Source organism: Rhinichthys klamathensis, unplaced genomic scaffold, assembly GCF_029890125.1.
Source record: "Rhinichthys klamathensis goyatoka isolate OS25496 unplaced genomic scaffold, OSU_Roscu_1.1 h1tg000521l_1, whole genome shotgun sequence".
Lineage (NCBI taxonomy): Eukaryota > Metazoa > Chordata > Actinopteri > Cypriniformes > Leuciscidae > Rhinichthys > Rhinichthys klamathensis.
Genome location: NW_026607000.1, coordinates 152,711 through 169,571, shown reverse-complemented (window position 1 = coordinate 169,571; position 16,861 = coordinate 152,711). Strand labels below are relative to the sequence as shown.

The following is a 16,861-nucleotide window of genomic DNA, read 5'->3' as shown; positions in this document are numbered from 1 at the left end:
TTATGCATCAGTAAGTCAAGCCAGTGACTAAAATATCAGCTTCACATCGTTTCTTTTAGTAGGATGAAAATAATCGTATTTAAATTGTGAACAAATTATATACAGAAAGCGATCAAAGAACAATCTTTCCACACAGCGCGAGTTTATCTGGACACTTGCCAAACTCGTTATGAAATCAATGACGCACGTTACACTGCACAACGAAGCTATTACTGTATTTACATCATCGTGTTTCCATTGGTGAAAGCAGAGAGAGTGCAGAAACTGCTTTGCAATGATAAGATCTTCATTCTCGCGATCACTGTCATCTGCTCAATGCTCATTACGGCAACATTTTATGTGATGGGAATAGATCTAAATACTTTAAAAACATCTCACGATTCGTTAATCTCGATAGCTGTTATAGTAAAAACGTATAATAGCAGTAGTAAAAGTATTCGGGAGAGAGTTTCACATGTAATGCGTTGCTATTTCATATGCAAGCATGTCAGCCAATCACAGCAGTGGCCGCGGTTACACTGAATCCCACAGCAGACACGCCCCTTCAAACAGAGTGTTCAAATCAGAGGCTAAAGTCAGGCTAGGAAAAATGCCATTTATTTCTAAATTATGATTATTTTTTATCTAAAAAACATACTAACATTATAAGGGTAACCCAGGAAACATTATAAAATAATAAAAAAAACATTCTAGGGCACCTTTAAAGAAACCAACTCTCCCCACTAAGCCGTGCAGAACCACCTCAACACTAGTGGGGAAAGTGTTTCAAACGGCAGGTCATGGCACACCATGGCGGTGTTACAGGAATACCAGGCTGACCTGCTGAAGGACCTGAGTGCAGGAGGTTCCATTGACAAGGAGGCATTCTTCGTCGAGCCACAGATTTGGCACTCAGGGGGAAGGGCTGCCGGCCACCCAGCCTCATCCCAGTCCTTCTGTAAAACGTGAGGCACAAAAATAGAGTGTGGCAAGTAGCACTCCCCCCTCATCAAGACTGGGGACCGGCTTACCGCCCTCAGCAGCCTCCAAAACGGCCAGACCTCAGGACTATCATCTTCAAAAAGAGGAAGACCTGATGGTCTTGCGCCCAGCTCTGTGGGGGTGGTTTTTTCTCGGGATGGGGTGCATGAAAAATAAATCAGCCCGCCCCTTCCCGTCACCCCCACGAAACCTCTGTACCATCCCCGCCGCTTCTGGTGTTTTGGGGGGCAGCGGTTTCCAGCGAAATGTTGAGTGTTCCGTTGCTTCCTGTTGTTGCCCAGGACTCATGTCTGAGACCTTTACGCGTGCTTGTGAGTTCACACTACACAACCGTGAGGGGTCCAGACACCCCCAGTTCTAAATCAATTTCATTGACGTGTTGCACACATATTTCACAGCTGGTGACAACAAAAACTGTACCCAGAGCGCTGAATCAAACGCAGCATCTCGTTCCCGCTTTTTCAGGGAACAGGGTTACAGTCAAGAAAACCGAGACGATCTTGAAAATATTAAAGATAACGTCTCGGTTACAGATGTAACCCTCGTTCCCTGAGTAGGGAACGGAGACGTTACGTCGGATGACGGAGAATGGGGGTTTCGCCAGAAAGCCTATCATCTTCGAGTATTAAAAAACAAGCCTATGGCAATGAAATGCCATGGGTCTGCGGAATTTGCATAATGTATCTCCGCCCCACCGCGTGGGTATTTAAGGAGAGACACCTGCAACAGCAGATCATATCTTCGCTGAGGAGCCGAGACTGAACTCAGGCGTCTACCCAGCGGTACAGCGGAAGTGGCAGGGAGACGAAACGTCTCCGTTCCCTACTCAGGGAACGAGGGTTTCATCTGTAACCGAGACATTCCCTTTCGTAGTCACTCCGAGTTACGTCGGATGACGGAGAATGGGGGTCCCCGTGTAATCACGCCACCTTCACAGCTGTCTTCCAGTGCCCTGCGAAGTCTGACCTCCCTGTCGTGATATAGGCACGGACGAAGGAGTCCTACTTAACACAGGAATACCAAGGTACACTGGGAAGCATATCTCAGGGGAGATATGCCACAGCATGCCTACCCATAGGGAGGACTTAAGAATACACATATGGCCGAGGGGGCTTCATATGGAGGAACACTGGAGTGACCAGCCCGTGGGGTGGCAACTTTCAACTCCAGGAGTGGCAAGGTGGCTTGCCGAGGGAAAGACACATACTCAAAGAGGCTTACAGTGGAAATACACATGTGGGGGTTACTCAGAGGAGGAACCATGCACACGGAGGCACCTAGCCGACGCACAGGCAATAGACACTGGCGCCAGCGTCAACAGTGCTGGAGGAACTCAGGGCTTCAGAGAGGAAGGCTACCTGAGGAAATATCGCACGTATCCAGTCCGTGGATTGGAATGGCGAGCAAGCGAGACACCTAACGGCTCCCATGTTAGCTTGAAAAAGACAGTACATGGGCGGAGACTGGCTCCACTCGGAGATTGTAAAATCTGGCGAATGTGTTGGGTGTCGCCCAGCCTGCAGCTCTGCAGATGTCTGTTATGCTGGTATGCCAAAGCAATGGCGTCCACTATCCAGTGGGATAACCTTTGCTTGGAGAGAGCCTTTCCCTTCAGCTTCCCACCATAACAGACAAAGAGCTGGTCTGAGGTCCTGAAACACTGCGTCCTGTCTACGTAAGCACGGAGGGCGCGTACTGGACAGAGCAGTGCCAAGGCTGGGTCTGCCTCCTCCAGGGGCAGCGCTTGCAGGTTCACCACCTGGTCCCGGAAGGGAGTGGTGGGAACCTTGGGCACATATCCAGGCCGGGGTCTCAGGATCACGTGAGAGCAGGCCGGCCCGAATTCCAGGCACGCTTCGTCAACGGAGAGTGCGTGCAGATCCCCCAACCTCTTGATGGAGGCCAGTGCAACCAGGAGCGCTGTCTTCATTGACAGGAACTTAACCCTCTGGGGTCCAAGGTGTTTTTGGGGTCCTTGAGATGTTTTGACATACTCTGACATTTGTGCTTTTTTCAGTTGCTTATAAACATATTACTGGCAAAGGTGTAATTACACTCTATTTAGCACACACAGGGCTACCATAATGTGTTATCAACATGTATGTACATTTTTGTATTTTTGAGAGAATATTGTTTATGCGTGGTTATTGAAAAAACTAAAACTTAAAGTTTCTGAAATAAGGCCACAAAACACATACTAAATATCTGTCCACAAGACTTTTGACTAATGGATGTTGTTGCCTAGAGTTTTTTCTTCAAAATGATCTGAAAATCATCCTGGCTTATCATTCACATAAAACAATAGATTGGTTTAAATTTAAAAATGACACTTTTTGTTTGGAAAGGCAATATGCGCAGGGGTGTGACCTGCTGTGATTCACACCTGAGAAGACAATGGGCCCGCATAATGAGCGCATAATGGGGCTGCATACTAATGACCCTTTCATTCAGGTGTGTCACTGAGCCACAAGAATGCAATGCAATGACAATATATATATATATATATATATATATATATATATATATATATATATATATATATATATGCCTATATAATACAAAATTGGTTCACAGTTCCAATTATTTATTTATTTTTCAAATTGTGCTTGCAAATTGTATAATATCAAATGTAAAAAATTCTAGTAATTGTGCAGTTAATTATCATACTGTTTTTACAGAAAGTTTGGGAATGTATCCCAAATGTGTCACTAATAAAACACAATACAAATAATTTAAAGAGGAGGCTTATATTGAGCTTTTAAGATTTACCTAAGATTTATTTATATGTAGCCTACATATATTTTTGCTATTTTAATAAAAAGGTTACAATTACAACAACAATTAAAATTTTAACTATTTCAAATGTAATCTTTCTTTGTATTATATACTAAAGTATACATTTTATCATACATATTTCACAGTTGCGGATTAATTAGTTTGAATATAGCTTACAATCGAACAAACACTATAATAACATCTTAGCAAACAAGCTTATTTCATGTGGCAGTATTTTACAGTAAAAACGACATCTTGTCTTTCATATGTAACATATCGTTTTTATGATTAGGACATATAAATGTTAATTTGCAGTTTAATACGTTGCTTATACAAAAATATTTTATTTCAACATATTTCAGTCGATTTTTACTCATCTCAGTATTGGAATATAGTTAGGTAAAAGCTGTTCATTCATTCACACACAAAAACGCGATTCAAACAGTCTTTTTGTTTACAGACACTATTCCATATCGCGATTAGCACAAAGCACTTGAAAATAAAGAATGTACCTATTTCCTCGGCTGGATCCGTTGCTCCTCCAAATGAAACTACCTGTAGGCTACTTCTGAGGTAATTTTTTCCAGGATTATTATTAAGATAGTACTATTATTCCTCACAGCATCGTAATATGAGTCTCTTTCGGTGGTTATCCAGCTGATGTGTGGGCGTGGATCGCCTCAGAGCATTTGTGTTTGAATAGAGCGCGCGCTCCGTGGGCGTGGTCAAATTAACTTTAATGAGCTGAGACGAGAACGACTATCATCTCTCTCTTTTCGTACAGATTACATAAAATAAGAAAACATTTTTTTTATAGAAATTACTTCATTTAAAAGAAGATAATTCAGGCTTCATGCCTGTGTGCCTGTATACCTGTTTGACTGAGTATTTGCAGAGTTACAGATGATTTTTCGGACGCGTTTCAGAATGGACTTCACTGACAGAGAGAACGCAGAACGCGCATCATGTTTATTTTTCTTTATTAGGCGAAAAGCACAACACTTTGTTTTTATTATGAGGTTCCACAAAAAAAATACAAACTTAACAGGATCAAATGATGTACAACACTTATATGTAAGATCAAAGTTAACAGAGTAATTTGAGTCTCTTTTGCACTGATAAGGAAAAAAGTGAGCTGGTATCGCCGGCGAGACCGCCGACCCCAGAGAGTTAATCTCCACTGATTGCAGAGGCTCAAAGGGAGTCCTCTGCAGGGCATATAAGACCACTGAGAGGTCCCAAGAGGGTACGAGAGGAGGGCGAGGAGGATTCAGTCTCCTCGCTCCTCTCAGAAACCTGATGATCAGGTCGTGCTTTCCCAGAGACTTACCTTCAACTGCATCGTGATAAGCGGCAATAGCGGCCACATACACCTTCAGGGTGGAGGGAGACAGCCTTCACTCCAGCCCGTCTTGCAGAAAGGAAAGCACGACACCAATCGAGCATCTCCTGGGGTCTTCTCGCCGAGAAGAGCACCAGTTGACGAAAAGGTTCCACTTCAACGCGTAGACGTGTCTCGTGGACAACGCTCTAGCGGAAGTGATGGTAGCCGCCACCGCAGGTGGCAGGGTACTCAAACCTGCCTCGTCCCATCCAGGAGCCACACGTGGAGTCTCCAAAGATCGGGACGAGGGTGCCATAGGATGCCCCGTCTCTGAGAAAGGAGGTCCTTCCTCAGAGGAATTGGCCGAGGAGGTGCTGTCACGAGGAGTATCAGTTCGGAGAACCAGGTCTTGGTGGGCCAGTATGGGGCGACCAATATGACCTGCTCCTCGTCCTCCTTGATCTTGCACAGAGTCCGTGCGAGAAGGCTCACTGGGGGAAACGCATATTTGCGTAGGCCCTGCGGCCAGCTGTGCGCCAGTGCATCCGTGCCGAGCGTTCCCTCGGTCAGGGAGTAATACAGGGCGCAATGGGATGAGTCATGGGAGGCAAACAGATATATCTGTGCGTCCCCGAACTGGTCCCATATCAGCTGGACCGACTGGGGATGGAGTCGCCATTCGCCAGAGGTTGGCCGGAGCCGTGACAGCTCGTCGGCTGCAAGGTTGCGCTCTCCTGGAATGTAAATAGCACGAAGGGACCTCAGGTGCTTCTGACTCCATAAGAGGAGGTGGCGTGCGAGTTGCGACATACGGCGAGAGCGTAGACCACCCTGATGGTTGATGTACGCTACTGTCGCGGTATTGTCCGGACGGACAAGTACGTGTTGACCCTGGAGCAGCGCGTGGAAGCGGTGCAGGGCAAGGCGTACTGCCAGCAACTCGAGGCAATTGACATGCATGAGGCGCTGGGGTCCTGTCCAGGAGCCCGCGGCTGCATGTCCATTGCACATGGTGCCCCAGCCCGTGGCAGAGGCATCTGTGGAGACAACAACATGCCTGGAAACTCGTTCTAGGGGAACTCCGGCCCGTAGAAAGCTGAGGTTCCGCCACGGGGTGAAGGACTGACGGCAGGTCGGAGTTATTGGAACTCTGAGCGTACCGTGATGCCATGCCCACCTCGGGACCCGATCGCGAAGCCACAGCTGAAGCGGTCTCATATGAAGCAATCCGAGTGGCGTTGCTGCGGCTGCGGATGCCATATGCCCCAGGAGCCTCTGAAAAAGTTTCAGTGGGACCGCACCCTTGCCCTCGAACTGTCGAAGACAAGTCAGCAGTGAGTGTGCGCGCTCGCTCGTAAGCTACGCGGACATGGCGACCGAGTCTATCTCCATACCGAGAAAAGAGATCCTCTACACGGGGCAAAGTTTGCTCTTTTCCCAGTTGACCCGAAGGCCCAGACGGGCTAGGTGCCGGAGCACTAGGTCTCTGTGTTCGCAAACCTGGACTCGAGAGTGAGCTAATATTAGCCAGTCGTCGAGGTAATTCAGGATGCGAACCCCGTGTTCGCGCAGGGGACCAAGGGCTGCCTCGACGACCTTCGTAAAGACGTGAGGAGACAGAGCCAACCCGAATGGGAGAACTGCGTACTGGTATGCCTGCCCCTCGAAAGCAAACCGAAGAAACGGTCTGTGTCGAGGTAAAATGGAGACATGAAAGTAGGCGTCCTTCAGGTCTATCGCTGCAAACCAATCCTGTGGTCGCACGCATTCGAAAATGCGTTTGGTCGTGAGCATCCTGAACGGCAGCCTGTGAAGGGAGCGGCTCAAGACGCGCAGATCCAGGATTGGCCGTAACCCACCGGTCTTCTTGGGGACAATGAAGTACGGGCTGTAAAACCCTGACCTCATTTCGGCTGGAGGGACAGTCTCGATTGCACCCTTCGCCAGCAGGGTGGCAACCTCCGCTCTCATGATCGGGGCATTGCCACCGACCAAAGTAAACGGACTCCCCTGAAGCGGGGAGGAGACCGTGCGAATTGGATCGCATAGCCGAGCCTGATAGTTCGGGCGACCCAGCGGGACAGGTAGGGAAGCTCTAACCAAGCTCCCAAGAACTGAACCAGCGGAAACATCCGAACGACAGACGTCCCCCCGGAGGGGCAGCGAAGCGGAGTGACCGGCCCAGGCGTGGGTGGCATAGCGGCCCGGTGCGGGGGCACGGTCATGCTCCGCGTCCTGACAGAGGAGACCAGGGAAGCACCAGCGTTCCACGGGGGTCTGCTCTGCCAGGGGTCTGGCGACAGAGGGGGACGAGAGTGGTGTGGTCCGGAGACGGCACACACTGTCATCCGCGCCCTCAGAGACAGAGGGGGACGAGAGCGGCAAGGCCCGGGAGCGTCGCGCACTGTCTTCCGGCCCTCTGAGGGCTCAGAGATGGGATGCAGCTCTTTGGTTTAGAAAAGATTCTCCCCCAGCCCTCCACCGGGGGAAGGAGTGGCCCTGCAACCACTCCCTGAAGAACTGCAACCCACATCTGAGCTGCCCGTAACGGGAGCGCCGCAAGCCTGGCCTTGGCGGGGCTGCGGGACCGGTACGGGCAGGGGCGCCTTCCTGCGACCACCTCCACGGCGCGGCCCGGTGCTGCTGGGGAGGGGGCGGAAGTCGCAGGAGGGCGCATTCGGCAGCAAGCGGACTGAGGCGTCTGAGCCGGCAGCTGGAGGCAGCAAAGCCGCGGGGTCAGACAAAATAGCCACAGTCCACTTTTGGGCGGCCGAGAACTGTTGGGCAGAGTCCTCGACCGCGCCGCCGAAGAGGCCAGCCTGGGATATGGGGGAGTTGAGGAAACGAAATCACTCAGCCTCGCGCACATCAACCAGGTTAGCCAGAGGTGTCTGACCACCTATGTGGACATCACCTGACTCAGGGAGCGTGCGGTCACCTACGTCGCTCGGAGAGCAAGGTCGGTGACGGCAGGCAGCTCAAGGATGAGCCCTGAATCAGCCCTACCCTCGTGCATGTCATTGAACACCCAGGAGGATGGCAATAACACGCAGTGAGGTGGCAGCCTGCCCCGCAGCACTATAGGTCCCCGCCACCGGAGTAGACAAGAACCTACAGGCATTGGAGGGGTGCTAAAGAGTCGCCACGCCAGGTGGAGGCGCTGTGGGGACACATAAGTGTTGCCACAGAACACTCCACAGGGGGAACCCCAGTGCACCCTAGGCCGCGGCCTCTGCAAGGGCAGAGAAGGCGGAAGAGGCCACTGAGCAGTCGCGAAAAGTCAAGGAGACTTCCACGATCTCATGATCTCTTCATGCACGTCCGGGTAGAATGGATTTGGGTTTGCCACCCCCAAAAACCAATCAACAGCCTTAAGTGCTCGGGACATGGCAGAAGGTTCCACACAAGCCCGATACTCACGGCAGCCCGGGAAGCATAGCTGTGCACTCTGGATCAAACTCGTTATGCTAGCACATCCGAGGACGGCAGCACAGACGAGCCATCATCTCTAGAGGACTCCAGCTCACCTTGTGATGCGGTGATACATGATTTCATCAGCCGGGGGACCGAATGAGACCGCGGGCCCGCGGGCGGGCCGGCGAACTCACCTGGGACCACGCAGGTTGCAATGTGAAAGACGGGGTGTGGACCGAGGAATTTTTTGTCGGTTTAGTTCCAAACCTGCCGTCTTAGGTCACCCTGGCCACCAGCCGAAGTATTATCTCACGTGGAAAAAAATAGATCGGGGTGTGGATGAGGGGACTCTCACTCATTGAGCTCATCGAGTCTCGACCGTTACATTGCGATGGTCACGTTCCCAGTGAGAGAACGTGACACACCCACGAGCGCTGTCTGAGCGCGATCAAAGCCCAAACACTCAAAACAGCGCTCGCGCCCATCAGCTGAATCTATCAGAATACCACACTCAGAAAAACACGGGCAGATCGTCTTTAGAAAGACGCGTCTTTAAAAAGACGTGCCGCGTGCAGCTCTTTAGTGAGAGGAAAAACTCCGCGGATGTTGAAGCGACCAGGGAGAACACACAGACTGGCAGACCACTGCTCAGCTCGCAGGCAATGTGAAACTCGCTGGATACCGCCGTCACACCAACACCGGATAGTTCGCTCGTCTCGAAGAGATGTAGTCACTGAGAAAACTCAGGATTTGGCTTGTGGAGTGAAGAGATGCTCTTGGCTCCGAAGCGAAAACATGATCTGCTGTTGCAGGTGTCTCTCCTTAAATACCCACGCGGTGGGGCGGAGATACATTATGCAAATTCCGCAGACCCATGGCATTTCATTGCCATAGGCTCGTTTTTTAATACTCGAAGATGATAGGCTTTCTGGCGAAACCCCCATTCTCCGTCATCCGACGTAACTCAGAGTGACTACGAAAGGGAACTTGACATTTCTTTCATCCAATGTATGGATGTGAATGATTTGTGGATTAAAACAGTTTAATAATTAATATTCACATTACTTACTAATATTTTTGGCCATGAAGCCTTCACTTAGAGCGGAGTACAGTGGTCTCTCCGTCCTTATTCCCTTGCACTTAAATTCGCTTTTAATAGTTTCTTCAGTTGCTGTCACTTTGAACATATCCGACGACCCATTGAGCCTCTGTTCGTTCTCGAACCAGGCATAGCTCCACTGTCTGCCGTCTGAGACGTTACACCTGAGGGTCAGGATATTCCCAGACATGATGTCGCTCAATTCAGTCTCCAGACTCAGAACTGCAGGTGGACGAGCTTAGAACAAAACAAAATGTTGTTTTATAAATAATTTTTTATAAAATGTATTTCATACTGACTCTTCTAATTATTTATAATCAATAGGCATCAGTGCTTTTACTTTTACTAGTTTTATTTAAAATGCACTTACTTGTGAAATCAATACTTTATTTAAATATATATGTATCATATATGTTCAAAACATACCATACAGTACACTACACTTAAAGGGATAGTTCACCCATGATGAAGATTCTGGGTAACAATTTATTTTAATGGTCCTTTTTGAACGTGCAGTTGTCTATAAGTACCTTTGTAACTATATATCAACTAGCTCTCATCAGAGTATTAGTAGACTGTCTGCTCAATATCTGCTAACTCTTTTATTGTGATGGTCCCCAACAGACATTCTACTGACTATAAGTAATTTTGCAACTACATGTCAACTTAATCTAACCCTAACCCTACCAGTCTACTAATACTCAACTAACACTCTAATAAGAGTTAGTAAACATGTAGGTGCAACGTTACTTATAGTCAACAGAATGTGTTAAAGGGACCATCAAAATAAAGTGAAACCAGATTAGGTCATTATTTACTAACCATCCTGAATGCTCTGCTAGTTAACTAGAGATGTTTTATTTATTTGTATTAATTACATCTGTGCCGCGAGATGTTTCAAAAGTGGTGGGGACAATATCGACCCTAATTGGTGGGAATATGTCCCACCCGTCCCACCCGCAAATTACGCCTATGATTCATGTCCTTCCGAACCTGTATTTCCTCCGTGGAACGTAAAAGAAGCTATTTTGAAAGTCAGTGGGGTCCAAAACAACATTAGACCACAATGACTTGTATAGTATGGACAAAAATAAGTACATTCGTCTAAATATCTTCTTTTGTGTTTCACAGAAGAAAGTCAGTCATAGAGGTACAGCACTAGCTTCATATTTTCATTTCATTGAATGCTTTGTAATGGTTTTATTCTATAAAATTAATGACCACAAGAGGCATTTTAAATGGGCACAAGCAGTTTGGGTAGTAACTCTAATTACAAGTAACTAGATTACGTAATTTAATTCCAAAAATGTAACTGTAATCTGTTACAGTTACTGATAATTTTTTTATGAATATTTTCTGTAAAAAGCTAGGATATGTTGAATTATGTTTTTGATGTGCACTATGTCTCCTGCCATTTAAAGGCCGTTTATTAAAGCTATGCTAATATGATGCTTTTGATTGGTTGTTGAATTTGCAGTTCCCCCCATCAGCCAATTACATCAGTCCACATTGCTGCTTAAATATTTAGGCTACAACCTGTCTGAGAGTTGCCACCATGGCGAGTGATAAAAATGTTTGTTAACTAACTAACTAATGCTATCGGGGAAGCATCTGCATGTCTGTAACTTAGCCTACAGTTAACTGTAAGCAGTCATTAAAAAAAGTAGTAAAGGCATTGCCTACTCCCGCCTGCGACACCATGCTACTAATGTGTATTCAAGATTGATTTTAGGTCTGTTTTGCTTGGTGCATGTCCAGTGGGTTTTTTAACAATGTTAATCTCCATTTATAACAAATTAGTTATGTCTAGTCTGCTAGCTAGATAAAGATGTCTTTAACAGCCACACTTCTATTTATGAATCAGTGGTGAGTACTACTGTTAGTGTTACGATGTGGTTTTGTGTCCTGCCATGTTTAGTCCTGTCTTGTCATTAGTTTTCCCAGGTGTTTCCCATTTACCACGCCCCCTTGTTATCCTATCTAGCTCGTGTGTCCCTGATTATTTAAGCCCTGTGTTTCAGCCTTGTCTTTGTGAGTTCTTGTCTAATGTTTAACGTCATGTTGGTTGTTCCTGTTCCCGAGTCCTGTATCTAGTTTTGCCTGTTGTAAAGTTTGTTAATTAAAGCGTGTGCTGCAGTTGGATCCTGCCTCATCTTTATTTCAACCGCATCACGTTACAGTTAGGTTAACCCTCCCTGGTTTAAATGTTTAAAAATAATTAACAGTTGAAAACATTTGTTAGAAATTTAGAAAAGTAATCAGTTGAATTACTTTAATAAAGTAATTGAAATAGTTACACTACTTGTTACATTTTAAAAAGGGTAACTTGTAATCTTTAACCTATATACAAAGTAACCTTTACCAAAATAGGCACTAGAGACTCACCTTGAACTCGCACTTGTAGAGTATCACCATACACTGAAAAGTCTCCTCTCTTTGCTTTGCAGTGATAGACACCGGTGTTAGAGAAAGATGCTGAGCTAATATTAAAGGTTGGATCTGTGATCAAGGTTTCTGAGTCTTTATACCAGTCATACTTCCAACCATCACCAGGCATGTAACAACCAAGCTGGACTTTCTCCCCAGTGTAGAAGAAATCAAACCACTGATCTTTTCTGATGTCTGGTATTGGTGTGTCAACTAGGAGGTAAACAGAGGTATAAATAATGGACCACTTTCAAACAATAACTGGCTTGAGTTGCATGTGCTTGTTATTCGTTATAATCCTCAAACAAAACTAAACAAAATTGCTCACTGAAAATACTTTTGAACATAGTCAGGAATCTGTAAACGCTGATACAAACCTCTTCATAATACCAATGTCAACAGTAATGCAGCTAAACATTTTCTATGGAAAGTAAAATCCTCATCGACCTTTTCAAGACACATGGCTGTCACTATGTGAATTGTTTTTTCGTTTCATTTCTGAATTTCATATTTTTCAAAAGTAGATTCACTTGCCATAAATATGAAGTTGCAAAGCTTCTGTTGTTCTTGTAGTCACTGGCGTTCTCTCACGATGTTTTCCTCTGCAGGTATACTGTCCTGAATGACTCGCTTTTGCTGATCTGATTGAGAGTGTGTTTCCAGAAAAGGAAATGTCCTTGTTACCTGAAAGCTGATCTCTGTTTCTAAACCATTCATAGGCCCATTCATTTGAATTGATTGAACACTTCAGAACCACTTTTTCATTTGGGTAAAATGTTTTCCATTTAGACTCTATTGACAGTTTGGGTTGAGGCGGCTCTGCACAAGAAACGACAACAACAACAGTAATGAACAATTGACGTGAAAAAGTGAATGAAAAGTATTCTTTAGCCAGAAACCTCCCTAGAGAAAATGTATTTTTGTAGGTTATAATTAAAGCTTTTTTTGTGCTCAGATAACATCATTATAACGATAACACTTTTAACAAGTTTATTTTAAGAACCTAGCCAGTATACTTTAAGAATTAAGAACCTAGCCAGTATACTTTCTTAAAGATTAATATATATATTTCATGCTTCCCAAATTGCAATCGTAAAATGTATATTACTTTTGATTTTAAATTTAAATTTAATTGATTTGTAGTGCTTTTTGTAATTTGTAATTAGTTTGTGTGCTTGATGAAAGCATGAACTGACTACATTTACTGTGTATTTTCATTTAGTACATAAGTCATGTCAAACTATTTTAGTACACTTATGAAATAAATGCATTTTAAATACAACCCTAACCCTAATCATTTAACTCCATTCCTTGTTGTTTCATTTACATATTGCATTTCCTGGACTTTTCTAAGGCATTGTAAACTCAATGAATGAATATTATTCCACAATAGAAATGACTATAAACAGGTACATTATGGGCCACCTTCAACTTGCACTTGTAGAGTCTCACTATCCACTGAGAAGTCTCCTCTCTTTGCTGTGCAGTGATAGACACCAGTTTCAGAGAGAGATGCTGAGTAGATAGTGAAGGTTGGATCTCTGATCAAGTGTTTTGAGCCTTTATACCAGTCATACTCCCATCCATCACCAGGCATGTTACAACCAAGCTGGACTTTCTCCCCAGTGTAGAAGAAATCAAACTGATCTTTTGTTATGTCTGGTTTTGGTGTGCTATCTAAGAATCACAGGGGTAGAATAAAAAATAATAGACTCTCTCCAAACAATATCGGCCTTGATTTGCATGTGCTTTTCATTATCTATGAGACTAAATTAATTGAATCATACTGCTAAAAGTGTCTGGCTTCTTCACTGAACTCTTTTTTTTTTGAGTGCCTGTTAATTTCATTCATATTTATTAATTATAGAATATAACAAGTAGTTTTACCATAAATATGAAGTTGCAACGCTTCTGCTTGTCTTGTAGTCACTGGCGTTCTCTTCAGATGTTTTCCTCTGCAAGTATACTGTCCTGAATGACTCGCTTTTGCTGATCTGATTGAGAGTGTGTTTCCAGAAAAGGAAATGTCATCATCACCTGAAAGCTGATCTCTGTTTCTAAACCATTCATAGTCCCATTCATTTGAATTGATTGAACACTTCAGAATCACTTTTTCATTTGGGTAAAATGTTTTCCATTTAGACTCTATTGACAGTTTTGGTTTAGGCGGGTCTACACAGAAAAACAATAAAAAACAACAACAACAGTAATGAACAATTGACTTGGAAAAGTGAATGAAAATTATATTTATAGCCAGATGCACAACTCTCTTGATTCCATGTCATTTCTTTTACATATTTGGCAGATGTTTACAAAGCGACTTACATTGTGTGCAAGGTAAGGGTCTGAATTTCATCAGTTTATTCATTTCCTGGGAACTTTACTGAGGCATTGTAAACTCAATGAATCAACAATGAGAAGAATATTCCACAATAGAAATTACTATAAAGAGTTACATTGAGGACTCACCTTCAACTCGCACTTGTAGAGTCTCACTATTCACTGAGAAGTCTCCTCTCTTTGCTGTGCAGTGATAGACACCAGTTTCAGAGAGAGATGCTGAGTTGATAGTGAAGGTTGGATCTCTGATCAAGTGTTTTGAGCCTTTATACCAGTCATACTCCCATCCATCACCAGGCATGTTACAACCAAGCTGGACTTTCTCCCCAGTGTAGAAGAAATCAAACTGCTGATCTTTTCTGATGTCTGGTTTTGGTGTGTTATCTAAGAATCACAGGGGTAGAATTAGTACTAATGAACTCTCTTCAAGCAATAACTGCTTTGAGTTGCATATGCTTACTATTATTTATAATTCAAGACTAAATTAACTGACTCATACTGCTAATAGTGTCTGGCCACTATCAACAAGAGCAGACAGGAAACTGCATAGCATGAACACAGATACAAGCCAATGCAAATGAAAAACAGCTTAAAATATAAACAGCTTCTTAATTGAACTATTTTGGGTGCCGGTCAATTTCATTAATATCTATTAATCATAGAACATCATAAGTAGTTTTACCATAAACACGAAGTTGCAAAGCTTCTGTTGTTCTTGTAGTCACTAACGTTCTCTCACGATGTTTTCCTCTGCAGGTATACTGTCCTGAATGACTCGCTTTTGCTGAGGTGATTGAGAGTGTGTTTCCAGAAAAGGAAATTTCCTTGTTACCTGGAAGCGGATATCTGTTTCTAAACCATTCATAGCCCCATTCATTTGAATTGATTGAACACTTCAGAATCACTTTTTCACTTGGGTAAAATGTTTTCCAATCAAACTCTGTTGACAGTTTTGGTTGAGGCGGCTCTGCACAGGAACAAATAAAAAACAACAACAGTAATGAACAATTGATGTGGGAAAGTGAATGAAAATTATATTTATAGCCAGATGCCCAGTTTCTTGGTTATAAAATTGTTTAGTCTAAAATACATATTGAACTCTCTTGATTCCATGTCATTTCTTTTACATATTTGGCAGATGTTTCCAAAGCGACTTACATTGTGTGCAAGGTAAAGGTCTGAATGTCATCAGTTCATTCATTTCCTGGTCCTTACTGAGGCATTGTTAACTCAATGAATCAACAATGGGAAGAATATTCCACAATAGAAATGACTATAAAGAGTTACATTGAGGACTCACCTTCAACTCGCACTTGTAGAGTCTCACTATCCACTGAGAAGTCTCCTCTCTTTGCTGTGCAGTGATAGTCACCAGTGTTAGAGGGAGATGCTGAGTTGATAGTAAAGGTTGGATCTCTGATCAAGTGTTTTGAGCCTTTATACCAGTCATACTCCCATCCATCACCAGGCATGTTACAACCAAGCTGGACTTTCTCCCCAGTGTAGAAGAAATCAAACCACTGATCTTTTCTGATGTCTGGTTTTGGTGTGTTATCTAAGAATCACAGGGGTAGCATAAAAAATAATAGACTCTTTTCCAACAATAGTGGCCTTGATTTGCATGTGCTTGAAATTATCTATAATTTGTGTCTGGCCGCTGTCAAGAAGAGCAGACAGGAAACTGCATAGCTGACATGAACACCGATACAAGGAAATGAAAAACAGCTTAAAATATAAACAGCTTCTTGATTGAACTCTTTTGGGTGCCTGTCAATTACATTAATATATTAATCATAAAATATCATAAGTAGTTTTACCTTGAATATGAAGTTGCAAAGCTTCTGCTTGTCTTGTAGTCACTGGCGTTCTCTCACGATGTTTTCCTCTGCAGGTATACTGTCCTGAATGACTCGCTTTTGCTGAGCTGATTGTGAGTGTGTTTCCAGAAAAGGATATTTCCTTGTTACCTGAAAGCTGAGTTCCATCTTTAAACCATTCATAGCCCCATTCATTTGAATTGATTGAACACTTCAGAATCACTTTTTCATTTGGGTAAAATGTTTCCCAATCAGACTCTATTGACAGTTTTGGTTGAGGCAGCTCTGCACAGGAAAACAAAAACAACAAAAAAACAACAGTAATAAACAATTGACGTGGAAAAGTGAATGAAAATTATATTTATAGCCAGAAGCTCAGATTCTTGGTTATACAATTTGTAGCGAATTAGCTAAAAATTAGGGAATATATAATTAATAATTATTCATACTGGTTATGATCAATTATTACCTACATATTTTAAATCACCCAGAAAGGGGATACATAGCCCATGTATTTGTATCTATAAATATGGATAATTAATTACAACAAATTATAATCAATTATGAATAAACCGATAGGCTAGAATAGATACATTTTCAGAATAACCTTTAACAGAATTAATTTCACAGCGAATAATATGTTCGTCCACCGAACCGACAGTACGATCTTCTTATCACCTCTAA

At 43.8% G+C, this 16,861-nt stretch overlaps 1 protein-coding gene across 1 annotated transcript in view; it reads right to left on the bottom strand.

Moving 5' to 3' along the window:
* LOC130072998 (titin-like) overlaps positions 1-16,861 on the bottom strand; it is a 93,008-nt gene that overhangs the window by 74,047 nt on the left and 2,100 nt on the right. Inside the window, exons 2-7 of the mRNA XM_056238357.1 lie at positions 16,178-16,462; positions 15,661-15,915; positions 15,043-15,327; positions 14,490-14,744; positions 13,908-14,192; positions 13,446-13,697 (exon numbers count right to left, since the gene is read on the bottom strand). Of these exons, the coding sequence (XP_056094332.1) occupies positions 13,446-13,697; positions 13,908-14,192; positions 14,490-14,744; positions 15,043-15,327; positions 15,661-15,915; positions 16,178-16,462 (1,617 nt within the window). The remainder of the gene's footprint in view (positions 1-13,445; positions 13,698-13,907; positions 14,193-14,489; positions 14,745-15,042; positions 15,328-15,660; positions 15,916-16,177; positions 16,463-16,861) is intronic.